This window comes from Uloborus diversus, chromosome 2, assembly GCF_026930045.1.
Source record: "Uloborus diversus isolate 005 chromosome 2, Udiv.v.3.1, whole genome shotgun sequence".
NCBI classification, from domain to species: domain Eukaryota; kingdom Metazoa; phylum Arthropoda; class Arachnida; order Araneae; family Uloboridae; genus Uloborus; species Uloborus diversus.
The window spans coordinates 68,351,221-68,368,478 of NC_072732.1; the positions used below are offsets into that span (position 1 = coordinate 68,351,221).

At 31.5% G+C, this 17,258-nt stretch overlaps 1 protein-coding gene across 1 annotated transcript in view; it reads right to left on the reverse strand.

The window, feature by feature from the left end:
• The window catches only part of LOC129216349 (zinc finger MYM-type protein 4-like), a 76,435-nt gene that overhangs the window by 57,615 nt on the left and 1,562 nt on the right, over nt 1-17,258 (reverse strand). Inside the window, exons 2-4 of the mRNA XM_054850563.1 lie at nt 12,957-13,190; nt 8,518-8,781; nt 2,580-2,780 (exon numbers count right to left, since the gene is read on the reverse strand). Coding sequence (XP_054706538.1) covers nt 2,580-2,780; nt 8,518-8,781; nt 12,957-13,190 — 699 coding nt within the window. The remainder of the gene's footprint in view (nt 1-2,579; nt 2,781-8,517; nt 8,782-12,956; nt 13,191-17,258) is intronic.

A 17,258-nucleotide genomic window follows, 5' to 3' on the forward strand; every position in this document is an offset into this window, starting at 1 on the left:
AGTAGCGTCACTACTCCAGACCACTAAGTGAGACTAGAACAGGTCAAATCAGCATATTCCAATTCAAATAATTCAGTTGTTTAAAAGTAATTACTGGAAAAGAAATGCATCATAAGAAAATTTTGGTGTTCCTTTATGCATGCTAAATAAAAATTAAACAAAAACTAACAATATAAATAAACAGCATAAACAAGAGTAAATTATCAAAAAATTACAGAAAACAGCTGCTTCCCCAGTAGCAGAAACTTTCTAGCCAGTCTGCGACACTATTTTGGGTAGTTGAAAATAATCTGCAGCATTATTGTTAATTTTATTTTAAGTTTTCATAAAATACAAAAGTCCTTTGTGAAGGTCAAGGCTTGGACAATTTTCCAACTGACCAGTGGCCACTAGGCTTGAAAAACTTAGTGGCCACCCTGTCGCAGAGTTTAAAAGTATTAAGGGGGGGGGGGAGGCAGCAACTTTCACTACTTTCATAAAAATTAATAGAACTCTACACATTATGAAAAACAATTATTCAAGACATATTAATTTTAATATGAAAAATTTGCGTTGAAATAGGTTTTTAAATTTTTTAAATTTGTAGATGAGAAGTTGGCAGGAAACTGCGTTTTAGATGAAATATTTAGCTTATAGCAAAGTCTTCAAATCAGTGAGGATCAAATACAACTGTGCAGATAATAATTCGCATTTTTCAAAAAAATATATATATAAAAAGAAGAAAAAACATGATTTATTGAACACTTTATGTTATCTTCAATAGTTTGTGTTGAGGCAAATATCCAATTCTGTTTTTGGAAACTTAGGTAAGTAATAGTATCGTTTATTTCCATCTTGCGAATGACCAAACATGGCGTCTACGCGAAAAATTCATGGTTATAAATAAATTTTTGAATTTATTACATAAAAGTAGTTATAAATTCAAAATCCTTAAAAAACTACAATTTAGTTGAAATAATCAGTTTTTAGCACATTAGCCTCTAAAGCAATGAAGATAAGATAATATTCTGAAGATAAAATTTTGAAATTTTAAAGAGAATAATTAAGAATTATCCGAAAAAAGTAGCACATTTTGCATAATTTTCAACAGTTTGCATTGCAATAAACATCCAATTCTGTTTTCGAAAACGCAGGCACTTCACGAGTCTTGCGTACCAACATCTTGGGAATGACCAAACTCAAACATGCCGACTACACTAAAAATTAAGGTATAAATTTCTGAATTTGTAGCAAAAAAATATCTTAAAAATAAAAATCCTCATGAAACTACACTTTAGTTGAAAAGTTTTAGCACTTTTGCTTTCAAAGCAATGAGGATAAGGTAAAATTTTCACATAAAATTTTTCATTTCTCAAGAAAATTATTTTAAAAAATTAAAAAAAAAACGATTTGCTGCACATTTTAAGTTATTTTCATTTGTTGGCAGAAAAATAAAACATCCAATTCATCTTTGTTTTTGAGAACTTATGCACTTTTCTACTTCGATTTTGTGAATGACCAAATATGGCGACTATGTTTCTAGCTGAAATGCTGAAGCATCTATCGCCTTGGTCAAAAAGCGATCTCCAAACGACTTTGCCAAGTTGTATTTCGTTATTTTTTCTTCTTTTATTTATTTATTTTTTTTTTCTTTCTTTCTTTTTGTTCTTTGGTAAAATTATCTGCAGGCCGCCGAAAAATCTGCGACGCACGTCTCGCAGTTTCTGCTACCGGGGCTGCTTCATTACTACAGTGCAGCATATTTAACAGTATATCAAACAAAGTTTCGAGCATAATGATTGAACATAACTAGATAGCACTGTATTTACATGAAAAGCATCTAAATTGTTGCCTATGAAAGCATAGGAAAAAATTAAGAAATATAACAAAAAGGTAATAAAAATGGTTCCCATTCATCAGGAAGTGAAGTACTGAAAGAATTATGTTAAAGAGAGTATTTTTTCAAAGTACAGCCCACAAATGAATGTAATCAAAGAACATTCATGAATGGCTCTAGTAAAAGAAAAAACCCGAGATATTAGACAAATTTTGTGTTCCTTTTATCATTTATTCAAAGTATTCATATTTGTTTTTAAGAATGATGTCATACAAAAAAATGTGCATTTAAAAAAAAAAGACAAGAAAATTATCTTCTTTCATTTAAAAAAATCATAATGAATAAATAAGGATACAACAACTGCCTTAGGGGCAGATATTGCTCTGTGAAGTTTAATAGAAAGCTCTCTAAGCTACACAAACTGCAGGGTTCAGTACTAACTCCCCTCCACTTTCTCATTTTTATGAACAAAATACACCCCTTCATTTTTCCTCACATGAAAGTAACATGCTACGCAGATAATATCACCATTTGGCATTCAGTTTAAGATATTGCGGGGTCGGAATTGGCTTTAAACGCTACACTGAAGGACAACATTATTCTGAAACACTTGCTTTTGATATTTTTACAAAATGGAAAAGGCAGGTTCCTCACTGATTTAAAAGCTATAAATCAAATCATATTTACCAGAATCAAGTCATGTATGTTTGCACTGAATATAGCACTAATACCAATAAATATGAACTTATGAGTAAAATCTTACTTGTATTCGATACACTCCTTGTTTTTTACAGAATGCACAATCTTGCGTCTCAGGTGGAGTCTTAGAACCAATATTATTTACCATTTCATAACGTTCCATGCACCGTTGAGAGCAAAAATCTTTGAATTGACCTTTGTCACCAACAGGAGCCAGAAATCCTTCTGTTCCGGCAGACAAATCTGTCTGACAAAAACTGCATACCTAATTAAATGAAACATGGCAGATTAAATCCTTGTACACAGAACAAAAAAAAAATTTAAATTTATATGGGAAAATAAGATTTATCAAGAAACTAGTATCATTCAATGTCGAGAGGAAAAATCATATGCTAAGTGGCAGCTCGTGGGAGGGGCTTTTCAGACAATAATTCATAACTTTGTATTTATTTTCCTCTTTTTTTGGCGCGTGCGTGCTTGAAATTTAAAAAAAAAGAATGTATGTGTGGGAGAGAAAACAGGGAGGGGGGCAGGAAATATATTTCTTTGATATTATTTTGTTGCATTTCCCCCCTGAAATGAAATGATTCCTCCTAATATTCTCAACTTTTCCTTCAAGAGAGAAATTAAAATTTGAATTTAAAATTTTTAATAGTTACAGTTAGTTGACCCCCCTCCCCGCCCCGTATTATTTCTTTCTCTCATTTTTTTAAGTTTGTCTGAAAGTAAAAGTCTCCTCAAATCCCCCCCCCCTTCCCGCCAAAGACATTACAAAACATCTCAACTTATATTTCCAGATTTTCCATTTCGCAACATTTCCAGGGAAAGTCTCCGAATACCTTACAACATTGCTTAAAATTACGTTCCAAAATCGCTAAAAACCGAGTTTTTGGAGCTTCAGTTTAAAAAGATTGCTGTCTCAAACGTTACCAATTATGGTCCTACTATCGCGTTTTTAAGCCTTCATTTTCAGAAAAAATTCGGGCAAGGGCCCCCAAACCGCCTTCCTTTAATATCATCAAAACATAGGTTTTCTAAACAGCGATTTTTGAAAAATTTAAGTGGAATAGTCTCTCCTCCTCCTATTACCATAGAATCTTGTGCTTAAGTTTTTAGGACTTCAATTTTGAAAAGAATTCCAGGGGAGAGCGTCAGTAACCCTTTTCGTAAAAATCTTGAAAGTTTGTCTACAATTGCGTTTTTGGAACTGCAATTTCGAAAAATTGTAGGGGGGAAGAGGAATTGATTTCTATTTATTTTTCAAAAAATAAAAAAAAAAGATTGGGGATAGTCCTGAAGCTGCATCCCTTAGCATAACGTCAATAAATGTGGTCTAAAACCGCGTTTCAAGGCTTCGATTTCTGCAAATTTCTGCGGAGTCCCAGTGTACTTTTCTTTTCCCTAACATCACTAAAGACAGTCTAAAATTGCGTTTTTAAAACTACTAAAAGTTTCAACATTGAGAGATATGATGAGCAAATCAAATCAAATTGATGAAATTTTTTCCCTATTGTGCCCCTTCCCACCCTAAAAACTATTTTCTAGTTGCGCCACTGCTGTGTGTTGTATGTACATGAGTGCATATATTGTCAAAATATTTTTTTAATTCGAAAAATGTTTTCTCATTGTTACACAGAAATTATTACTTGTTTTGAATTACTGCTCATGTAGTTTTAAAGAAAAGGTGAGAAGTTATCAATAATTTGAAGAAAATAAAGAGTTTGATTTTTTTTTTCTTTGTCAGCAGAAAAATTCTGTATCTGGCCTATGGAATAATATGCAGAAAGGTGCATTCGCATGAGAATCATCGCTCAGAATTTCTTTTACTACCTAGTTTCTTTATTTATTTATTTTTCCTTTTTAAAAATTTAGTTGATCTATTTTTACCTTATTTATTTTAAAGCAAATCCTGAGATATATTTTTATCTTTGTTAAAGGGTTTTAATTTATAATTTTTACATATTTCTCTGATAACAATATTTTTGCACTTTTGCAAATTGGTCTTACTTAAAATGAAATTAATCTTACTCATTCAAAATAATAGTGATTAAAAGATTAAACATAATATAGCTATTAAAAATAATAGATTAATATTGCTTTTTAAAATTTATTTATTATGAAAAGCCTCCCCTGCAGCCCCTTATCGGTCTGCAGGGGGAGACGTACTGCAGCGCCGGAAAGCATACTGGATATAAACGTGAGATTAATAATTTTCGTGATGTATTTTGTAGCTTTTCCCAATCTGATTTTTAAATTTTAATTTTCAAAGTTAAGTGGTGAAAGTGCACCACCCTGGCTATGATCATGGACACAAACATGAAATTAATAGGGTCTGGTGGGGTAAAGTGGTCATGAAATCGTAGGTTTTCAACTTAGGTGGATAACAAATACAATAAATTCTTTAAGTACTTCAACTTTTTTTTGTTATTATTTTACATTGCATTATTAAAGAACACATACATTGAATTTCAGGAAAAAAATATTGGTTTAAGTAGTTTTATAACATTTTCATTTCCCTTTGTATTTATGACCACTTTACCCCATGGGGTGGGGCAAAGTGGTCATAGCATGGGGTAAAGTGGTCATAGTTAAAAACAGCTGCAAAACTGTTACAAATAACCCTATTTGTATATTTCGGTTATTTTTATAGTTACAAGTATATGTACGAGTATATGCGGGTATGCACGAGTATATACGTGTCGTGTAAACAAGAGTAAACATGTTCATATATGAATAAATACATGTATACATCAGATACATGCATGCATGTGCCTACTCAAGTATATTCGTGTATACACGAGCATATAAGCATGTATATGTGATTGCCTACAGGAGTGTATACGTGTCTACACGAGTATATACTAGTCACGTGTATATGCGAGTATATACGCGCAAAACGAACATCATTTGCGTGTTTGCACATGTATCTCGAGTATATACGTACATACCTAAGTTTCTGAGTATATACGTGTATAGTCGACGTATATACGCATATATAAGTGTACATAGATACACTACTGGCCATTAAAATTGCTACACCAAGAAAAAATTGCCAGAATGAAGTTAAATTTTACACACGTGATAATAAAATTGACATTAGAAAGTGATTACAAAATTAAAGCAAATTGATCATTTATGGTTGGAAAAATCTCGAATAAATGGAGGTTTAAGTACCCTGTTAAGCCACCTCTAGCGTGAATGTGCGATGTACTTGAAGCGAAACAATCGGGCATTGAGACATAACAGTCTCCTACGATATCCTGCGTCATCTCGTACCACAGTTGCTGTAAACGTGCCACTCATTCGATCAAACTCATACGTGTTAGCACTCACGACGGGGCTCCCAGGAACCATTTTTTAAGATGACAATGCTCGGTCAAACACAGCAAGGGTGTAAAGGGATTTCCTCTTCCGCATTATCACTTTCTCTGGTCTGCGTGATGCTCTGGTCTGCGATTTGTGACTTGTCAGAAATTGAGCATATCTGGGATCGCTTGAGATGGTAAATTGGACAGCCTGTAAGTTTGATCAAATTAGTGGCGCGTTTACAGCAACTGTGGTACGAGAAGAAGTAAGACATCGTATGAAACTGCTGTACCTCAATGCTCGACCGTATCGGTTCTTACATTCCAGCTAGAGGTGGCGCAACAGGGTACTTAAACCTCCATTCATGTGAGATTTTTCCAGTAATAAATGATCATTTTGCTTTCATTTTGTAATCGTTTTCTAGTGTCAATGTTGCCATCACGTGTGCAAAATTTTGTTTCATTCAGACTATTCCTTCTTGGTGTAGCAATTTTAACGACCAGTAGTGTACTTACGTACATATACGGGTATACACGAGTTAATTCGTGGATATATCCAGTGCGTGTTTGGTACGTGTCTACTCATGTATATATATGTGGAAGCAAGAGTATATACGTATGCTTACGTGTAAACACGATTCTATACTTGTTAGACGTATATATGTACATTTACGTGTAAACACCAGTACATGTATCCACATATATCTACGAGTATATCCGCTAATATACATGTATGCTTACATAGTGAATCCAAGATCTTGGGAAAAATCTAAGTGGTGTGAAAGGGTAGGATAAGAAGCAAAGAATCATAAGGAACTGATGGTCATTGACGCGCTACATGCACACAAAGTCAGAAATCTAAGGAATGAAAACAGGTCACAAATTTGTTACACAAAGATGATTTTACCTGACATTTTAGTTCTTAAGAAATATTTAGACAGTTGTTAAAAAGTAAGGCCTGTAGTAGCTCTAATATACGCATCACAACAAAGGCGCAGCAACTGATGAAAGTTTTTCAAGAGTCTCGTAATTGCAACAGAGTGATTGCGACGCATGTATTACAGATGCCGGCCGCAAGTTTCATCAATCACTTTAAAACTTTCTTAAGTCGTTGTGTAAAATTGTCTTTTTTGTAATAAATTTGTGACCTGTTTTGCATTCATTAGTTTCTCGCTTTGCGTGCATGTAGCGCGTCAGCGTTGAGTATGTAGCCATATGTTTCTTATGATTCTTACTTCTTATCCTCCTCTCTAACACCTTTTAAAAATTTGCCCAAGAGTTTAAACTCACCCTGCATACATGTATATCATATGCTAGTATGTAAGTGTCAGCTCGAGCACGTACGCGTATATACGTCGTGTCTACCTGAGTATATAAGTGTTCGTATATGTACGAGTATAAGCGGGTATATACGTGTATAGTCGAATGTATATCTGTATAGATAAAAAATACTCCGAGATACCCAAATACTTGTTTATTGGTGCATTTATGTGAACACATATATATACGTGCCTACACAAGTATATGCGTATGCATGCGCATATACTCATATATTTAACCTTGTTTACTGTAAAAACAATACATATTAAGTGAAATTAATATTTAATTTATATCTGCCTTATACTTAAAGATTAAGTGATTTTAAAAGAACAATATTCGTTAAGCCTAATATTATGACCACTTTACCCCATCTTACTAAAATTGTTCTAAAAAATTATTCAAAATAGATTCAGCTAACTGCTAATGAGTATGAGTTCTTGAGACATGTAGGAAGCTTCCTGCAAAGTCAATCTGTTCATAATTCTAACAAACAAAATTTCCCAAGGAAATTAAAAAAGGTGTTTATATTTTAAAAAAATTCATAATCACACAAAATATTTTTTTTTCACCAAATAAAATTTTGCCAGTATTAAAATTTTGTATTCAAAATGTAGTTTCTAACTGCACTACTCTAAAATAAAATTTTCACATTCATTCGAACATTTATTTCTAAGGTATAGCCATTTATTTGATTTATGACCACTTTACCCCATTGACCACTTTCCCCCACCAGACCCTATATTTCGTGATTTACTTAGTAGTTTAAGTATTTTGTAGCTTGTCCCTTGTTTAAAAAGGATTTAACTTTATTAATTTAACACAAATAACTATTTTGAGGAAATTAAATATTAAAAGAATATTTTTTAAAAAAATCTTTTTTGTTTTCAAAACCTGATGGGGGTGGGGGGGGGTGCACCTATGATCTGGCCCCCTCACTTTTTCAAGGCACGAGCTGCACTGCATACACTTGTAAGTAAAATATATAGCGTTCAAAACTTTTACAATTAAGTGCATAATGTTTTGATTGCTCTGTAATGCTACAAAAAAAAAAAAAAAAAAAAACTTTTGTTGTGTTTTTTGAAAACAAATGAATCACTCTATTCATAAAATATAATCTTAACATTTAAGATAAAAAATATTCTCTAAAGATAAACTTAAATATTAGAACAAAACGATCATTTTAGAAAAAAATTTCTTTAGAGGCACCCTGTGATCAAAGAAACAATTTACTTTCAAAGCCAAATTCGTTTTCATTATTCAAGAAAATAATTCATTCTCAAAAATGATCTTACTAAAAATATTTAATTCAAAAGCATTTTCAATTCTGCCAAAATGTAACTTACTAAAATACTAAGTTTTGATGGTTGAAATACTCACCTTGAGACCTTTTTTAAATTCTTCTAAACAGCTGCCTGAACAAAATTGACGTATATCAGCACCAAAGCATACACAATATTTGCCAAGGGATGCTTGTTGAACTGGAGTCTGACAGCAAGTACAATGACTTCCTAAAAATGATTGGTATTTTCCTAAGCAATCTTCATTGCAAAACAGCATTGTCTCCCATGTCAAAATATCAAAATTTTGAGCGTCATCTAGAACTTTTTTACACTGAGAACATTTCTTAGGGGCAGCATAAACCTAAAAAGAAACCAAAAATTTATTGAAAACAATTTTCTACAATTTTGAACTTAAATTTTTAAAAAATCATTACATAAAAATAAAAAATTTTACCAGCAAACAAAAATTAAAAAAAAAAAAAAAAGTGAGAAAAAGCAAATGCATAATGAACTGATTTGTATTAATTCATTTTCTGTGAAAACTTCAGTTGAATATTTTTAAAAGTTGTGTATTGAGTTTCAATAAATCCATTGTTGCTTCATTTAACTTTAATGTTTGTTTAGAGTTTTGCATTTGCTTCAGAAATATTATATAAGAATTACATTTCATTTTCAAAGAAAAATTAAGGTATTAATTTTTCTTATTCAAGTTAGTTTATAAGAAAGCATTTTTGTTATTAATTTTTGTTAATAATACCACACTTTGTTCTATGTCAGATTGTTTTGTTATTGGAGAAACCTTTCTAATCTTATTTTAATTTTTTGAGATTAAATCTTTTCAAAAACTGCAATGCCCAATTTATATTTGTTTTGATGGATCTTAGTAAGAAGCCCTGCATCACTAAATCAAAAAATAACCGATGACAAGAGAATGAAAACCAGAATTCTTTTTAAAGCCCTCTACAGCCTACTTCTTATTGATGTTTTCTTCTGCACTGAATTGAATTCTAAAACCAACTTTACATTAAAAACTTTTTTTTTTCAATAATATCCTACTTTTAACATCTTCACTTATGATACAATCAATACTTGTGCTTTGGAATTGTTATTGAACTTTAATCTTTTCTTGATTGTTAGTGCTTACTTGTTAAAAATTTAGGCACTCAAAGGTCAAAAAAACTAAATGAGTCTATTTCTAAAATGATCCATCTTCAGAGCTACATTCTTAGGGGTTCCAATCCCAAAATCCTGCGGGATCCCGCATGATATTTAGCGGGATTAATCCCACGAGATTGAGAGCAAAGTCTCAAGGGATTTCCAATCCTGCAAATTTTTCCATGCAAACATTTTCCAACTTTTGCCGCTCATAAAACGACTATTTTCACAAGCATTATCTGAAGGTTGAATCACCTTCCTCATATATCTGCAGGAACAGCAAGAAAAACTTTGTCTCATATGATGAACGGTGGATTTACACTTTAAAAACACAATAAAAATAGGGCTTTTTTCCTTCTGAGAATGAATTGATATTCTCAGTCGATGTGTCCATTTTCATATGTTCAGCAGTTGAGAATATGCATATAATTTAAAAACAATTTTGAAAACCATCACTAAAATTTAAAAGCCAGAACATTAAGCTTTAGAAAAAATAGGGAAAGTATTCCAGACTGCAAAACCTACTTGGGTAGCCTGAATGCAATGTTCGGACACTTCTGTGAGCTTAAGGAATGAAGTCAAAATCTTTAACTTACAAAAAGTGCACACACTTTTTCTCCAAAGAGAGCAATGTAAAACCTAACATTTTTAAAACATATTCTACGCAACTCTAGAAGAGGCGAGAGAAGCTTGGATGAAACACAAGATGACTTGCATGACAGGTTAAGCTGCTCAAGTTTTTGAATGTCTCTTTCAAGTGAGAGGTAAAATTAGCGAAGTTATCCAAAAACTTTCAATTAAACTGCGACTTGGTGAAAACAAGCAGCACTCACCCTTTGTGGTAATGAAACAAATGCATGATGCAATGGCCAACAATTATGAAGAAACAAGGGTATTTTCAATGACAGTTAAACTGGATACAGCAGTTCTTGAGCAAAAACCAAGCATAAGAATAAAAAAATCTTTTAGAAAGTGATGAAGTTAAGGGGGATATTTTGGAAAACGTCCACAGTTGTTAAATCTCAGAAAAAACAACTGCAGTGGAACTACAACACGTGTTTTCATCAAGTGCATTATTTTTCGAGCGAAAATCCTTTCTCATTCCATACAAACAATGTTTTGTTAAGACGCATTGGACTTTTTAGGTACCAAACAAATTGCTACTAGGTACTCGACTTCGTAGTGTTCACCAATTGATGTACGGAATTCAAAAAGCTACCAATTCAAGTTGCAAAAACAGTCTTTCTAAAAAAAAGCAAAGCTTTTGCTATTTTTACAAAAAAAAAGTCAATCCTGTGGGACTGGAATTGGCGCAGGATTGGAAACCCTATTATGTTCCTCACGCATCATATTTTGAATGAATATTAGTTTGTTATAAGAAAAATGAGTAATATTCTGCATAAAAAATAAAGTTTAAGAATGAAAATAATGCACTGCATTGTTTTTACAATGGTATCTACAGTCGAACCAGCTTAATAGAATAGGTGAATTCCAGCGGTAACAGAAGGACAGTTTGAACAAAAAATTGATGTATTTCTGTCTGTGAGTATATCGAAATTTATTTTTCAAAAACTCATGCGTAGACTTTTATACACATCACAGTAAGTTTCTAAAAAAGTCAAAGCCAGGAATTGTTTTGCCAGTAACTATTTTTTTACATGAATTTTAAAAAGAAGTAACGAAAGGTCATTTTTGCGACATGATTTTCCTGCAATCGTGTTCTTTCCAAAAGTTCAGCCAAACTAATAAAAAGGAAAATTCTATAAAAATCAGAGGACATACATGAGTGTTCAATCATTACAATTTCACCTCCAGTTCTAAAAAATATTTTAAGCATATAAATTATGTATTTGTTAAGGGTAACGGAAGGACAAGAAGTCAAAAACAATTTAACTTAGTAAATTTCAACTTACAAACATTTATTCAACTAATACAGCAATCTGAAACAATGACATTTAATACCTGAGCCATCTGTTACAATTCTGAATTCATGAAATACTCAATTTTATCAGAATCTATAGAATATTTATCTCCTTTGTCGAGGAATACAAAGATAATTCCCACATTATTATGTATTTTCAAACAAGATATTTCTACTCCTTCATCTTCTATATGAAGTACCTGTCCAACATTGCTCGTTGTTAATTTCTTTCCTTTCCATTCAACTAACAAAACTTGTCCAAATGTTATGAACCCTTTGGCATATTCTTATGATTTGGTATTTTTGATTCAGCTGTATCTCCTTTGATCAGCTTATCTTCCTGTATCAGCTTATCAATAAATGCTTCCGTGACCGCATTTTTTATCCTTCCTTTACCATTAAAAACCATATAAATTAAACATGTACTAAAATTATAATTATGCCTCATTGACAAGGGACATAATTCTTTTTTGCTTAAAAAAAAACCATTAGTTTCTTTTTCTAGCATGGTTTTTGGTGAATAAACTGAGATGTAGCATTTTGGTAATGGAAGGACATCAAACTGTCATCTTAGAAATGGACCTCTTTTATGATTAAAAAAAAGAAATTTTAAATTACTTTTAAAAAAGTTTAAACAGACATTCAAAACATAAAAGTTAACCTAAATATTATATTCTGATAACAAGTGTATTGAAATTACAGTATGTAACAAAAAAGAGATTACTTGCTCTGTAAAACCACAAAGAGAAAACTTAATTTTACCCTTGATGTTCTGAAAGTTAGCAAACTATGTGGGAAAAAACTGGTCAAGATTCAAGAAATTCATTTATTTCTGAAGAGAATGGTATATAGCAAGTGGCAGAATATAAATTTCTAAAATTCAAGTCCCCTTTTTCCTGGAATTCACTAATAGCCATTTTGCCATGAAAAAATATTCTAATAAGCAGCCTATTCCATTGACTAGAATAAAAAAAACACATTATATTGGTTTGGTATATTGAAAATGTATTATATTAAGCAGTATATTCTTTTAACCGACATTCTACTAAGCAAGCTCCACTACCTAAACTTTAGAGAAATTGAGAGTTGAATTTCATGTAAATATTCTAGGTTGCAAAAATGTTATGTGCGTCACACTATAGTAATTTAGTTTCAAAAACCAATTTATGTGATTTATACCGTGTTTAATTGCATGAATGTTACACAGAAGTTTTATTCTTTTACAAAATTCTGCAAAATCACAAGTCAATGATTAATAGACGATTAAAACTCATGTTATGCAACAAAACAGTCTCTGAATGTTACGTTTGTCATGATGGAATGAACAACATTTATGCTTTTTTTATTCATTAATAAACACGTAAAAACATACACTATATCACACAAAAAGTGAAGGATGCAAAAACTTCATTCTTTACCCTCAGTCTAATTATCCATAAACTGTTTTAAAAGACACTTACATCATGATATTTTTTAATGCATTCCTCAGAGCAGAGGGGCCTTATTTCCCCAATAACAGGATAATAACCCAGATTATCTTCAATGACTTTTTCACAGTGAGCACATTTAAGTTCTGTGGGTTTCACTGGCTCAGCTGGCTTTTTCTGTTTTGTCTTGAAATTCTTAAAACATGTATCTGAACACAGGAAACGAGTTTTCCCTTGAAAGAGTACTTGGAACTTTAAGCCTTTTTTCTGCAAAATATTTACGCATTAGTGATACGAAGCACTTTTGAATACTACTTTATAAAGAAGTTCAATATATTTAAGAGTAGAAAAACTTAAATACAAATTTTAACAATCAATCTCTTTCACTCTGAAGTCATTGAGTGCAGAAATAAAAATATATTACAGTAAAAAAATAATAACAATTACCAGCAGACAGCAAACAGCTTGGTTTTTCATTGTAATTCTGCCTTACTTTCAGCTATAGGACAATTACATGTAGCTTCATTATTAATGACAATATTTTTAAAATTCTAGACAGCACTATTCCCCTCCCCCTCCCCCTGAAATGCATTATATGCTTCACTCATTGGTGAAAGTGTTAACTTTTTGTTTTATCAATTAAACACTACTGATAAAAAAGCATTCAAAAAATAGAATTTAACCACTAAATTTAATATTTCAAATATTTTAGAATTAAGTGCACAAAAAATGAATACACTCTTGTGAATAAGATATTTTGAATTTTTTAAACAAATTTAAAGAACATTAACTGGCTGATGATTAAAATAGTTTAATGCATATTTTCTCTTAAAGTTTAAAGCTTTTTAAATGCAATGCATGTGCTATTGCATTTAAAAAGCATATGCATTGCATTACTATGCTGCTATACTATGTGCATAACAGCTATGTCAGCTCCATATGTGGAGTTATTTTATCATTATATACAAAACAGAATAATTTTATTGCATGGGCAGTAAAATTTTCTAATGTCTCATAGGGGAGATATAATGCTATTTTCCACATGGAATCACGATTTGTATCCACACGCTCTGTGTGAATTGTCTTTGCTTTCTTTAAAAGCCTGGTAGCGGGAAGCGGCCCCGCTTCTTTCGATGACATACTTAAAGGGTTAATACTGAAAGGACAAATTCAAATAAGTTTTAAAACTATGTTTTTAGAAAATGAAGCCTAAGCTTTATTTTTCTTTTGATTGACATTAATTCAGATTATAATATTTTATCCAACTTTGAAAAGGTTGACCTTAATAAATAAATAGAAGGATTAGTTTCCATAATTAAATGAATTCTTTTTTGCTTAATTTGTTCAAATCACAACAAAAAATTATTTATGTCACTACACCAGAACACAATATTGAAACTTTTTAATGGAGCAAGGTAATATTGTTGCTGATACAGCATAACAATTATTAACATGTTACATAACTAGCACAGATATACATAAATATTCATATAAAAATAACATAATTCAAACCATCTTTTCCGAAAGAATGTTGTATTTCATTTGCAAAATTCATTCTCCTGAACAATAAAATATGCGATATGAAAGTTAAAACTAATAATAAATTCCATTGAAAAAAAAAAACAATTTTTCTGAAATACTAAAGCAGTAACAAATGCATATCAAATATTAGCTTATATTTTGTAAATGTTCCAATGCATTATATGTAAAATAGAATGCTTTTAAGAACTTCAATTAAATCATGATTACATAAGTATATACACAGTTAACTCTCAATAACTCAAAAGACCCACAGGACTGCCAAAATGTTTCTAGTTGTGAGAAGTTGGAGAAATCTAAAGTTCCCCTGGAATAATGAATTTTTGATTTTTCAGAAATGTAACATGACAGATAGACCATAACAATCAGTTTAAGACAAAATAAAGTAATAGTACTACGCAAAAAAGATCTTTAAAGAAAACAGGGGTCTGTCCAGGATTTTTCACAGGGTCCGTTTTTTGTGAAAAATCAAATAATTTTGTGAAAAATGAATTATTTTTGTGAAAAATCAAAGAATTTCGCAAAAAAAAAATTTTTTTGTTAAAACGAAATTTTAGAATTTAGAGATGGCACAAACTGCATCAATTAAACTTCAAGTTGAGTGTTTTCCCTTACTATGACAAGAAAAGCATTCTGGATTTTTTTTCTGATATTTGGCGCGGGGGGGGGGGGGGGGGGGGCATCGTTCTTTCAAGTATCAATATTTATCTACCATTCTGAATTATGTTAAATTATACTAGATATATTTCTATACAGTATTTAAAATAATTGTAACAAAAATATAAATAAATAAAACAAAATTCAGAATAGGGTTCAGCATTCAACTTTTTGACCCAAGACACTCTTAAAAAGCACAGAATTTCGTTTAAAACTTATAAATTCCGTGATTTTAACAAAAATAAAAAGATACAGTTGGCTCTCTGTTTAACGACGCTCTATTTAACGATGATCTCTATTTAACGACGGCTTTTTCACGGTCCCAGATGGACCACTGTAGTGTTAAAAGCATTCTATTTAAAGACATTTTCTACTTAAGGACGATTTTTTGTCATCCCTTGAAAGTCGTTAAACAGAGAGCTAACTGTATTTCAATTGTTTACCTCTTAGCAAAGCGTAATAATCATCAAAAATTCGAAAAATCGGATTACCATAGCGGATGCAGAGAGATCGCAATTCTCAAAGTGTGTCATCAAAAGTATAAAAACGGCTTGTAAAAGAAATATTTTTGATAAAATTATTTTAAAATTGCATTTTAGAGTCCTATGATAACATATCATTGATATCTGTGAACACAGTTGACCCCCCCCCCCCCCCCAAAAAAAAAAAAATAAAATAAACCATCTATTCAGCATTTTAATTTTTGACTCATAACAGAAAATGGAATTTTGCTTTAAAAACTTGAAATGAGAGTTCTAACTGAAACAAAGAGACTTTTCATTTATTTGAATCCTAATAAAGCGAAGTTAGCTTGAAAAAAGAACAAAATATGATTCTCATATCGGATGTTAAAAGATTGCATTTTTCAAAATGTGGACATCTAAAGAAAAAAAAATGGTAATTAAAAGAGTTTATTTAAAGTTAATCATCCTTGTTAGCATCGAAAAATCAAAACCCATATAATTTTCTCCCCAAAATAACAATTAAACATCCCTTCGCACTGCACCGTAAAAACGCAAATACAAATACGCAAATATTGACTTGACAAGTCGACAAAATGATGAGAATATTTTCTAATCAAGTCATTATAAAGGTTCAAAGCCAGACGCTAAGTGGTGAAAGTTTTGAAGTTGGTAACCCTATCTGAAGCGATCATATTTTTTCCTCACCCTTAGTATCCCTTTCCAGTTCTAAGTTCATTTCGCAGATATATATTATTATTGTTTATTAAATCATGAGCGGAGAAAAGTGCTTACCAATGCCTTTTCAGAAAAGTTTACAACAACACCGCTGCTAATTAGCTGTGATAAAACAAACAACCATTATATTTATTTGGCAGTAGCAATTATTTATCACTTGCAGAAGCATCGCAAGAGTGCCTTTTTTTTTTTTTTTTTTCAAAATTAGCCGATTTTGTATAAGCTAATCCCTCTAATTTGACTTAAAAAAAGGTTCCAAAAATTATCGGTTTAATACACAGAAATATGCGTTATTTTGCTTTCAGATTTGCTCTTTCAATAAACAATTTGTGACAGATCCGATCTTGTTTATCAGAATTTTGTGAAGGGTCCGTTTTGTTTGATCGGGATTTTGTGAAAGGTCCGTTTTGTTTGATCGGGATTTTGTGAAAGGTCCGTTTTGGTTAATCGGATTTTTGTGAAGGGTCCGTTAACGGACCCAAATATCCTCTGGCCAGACCCCTGGAAAATCAATAGTAAAAAAACCTCAACTTTGCAAGCTATTTTGGATTGTTTGGCTTTGTTTTGCTTATAGCCAGGGTTTGAAAATATCATAATATTTTCGAAAATATCAAAATTTTTCATATCAAAGGAACATAATCACATAAAAAATTAAAACGATCATTTTTTTTAAAAGCGGATGAAATCGGATTTTGAAATGCTCAAAAAATTGGGACCAAGTCAAAAAATCGTAAAAACAAGCTCCAAATGCATTAACTTGATGATATTTTTCAAAAACTGCCAATTATACCTAAGGAACTGCAACATTAAATACAAAATTGCACTTTTGGAGCAAGTTCGTCCAATTATGGCACAGAAAAATCCATTTGGTGTTCTTTTGGAGCAGTTTGAAGCAGAATCAGCGATTGGCGCAGCTGACACATCCCTGCATGTTTGAGGT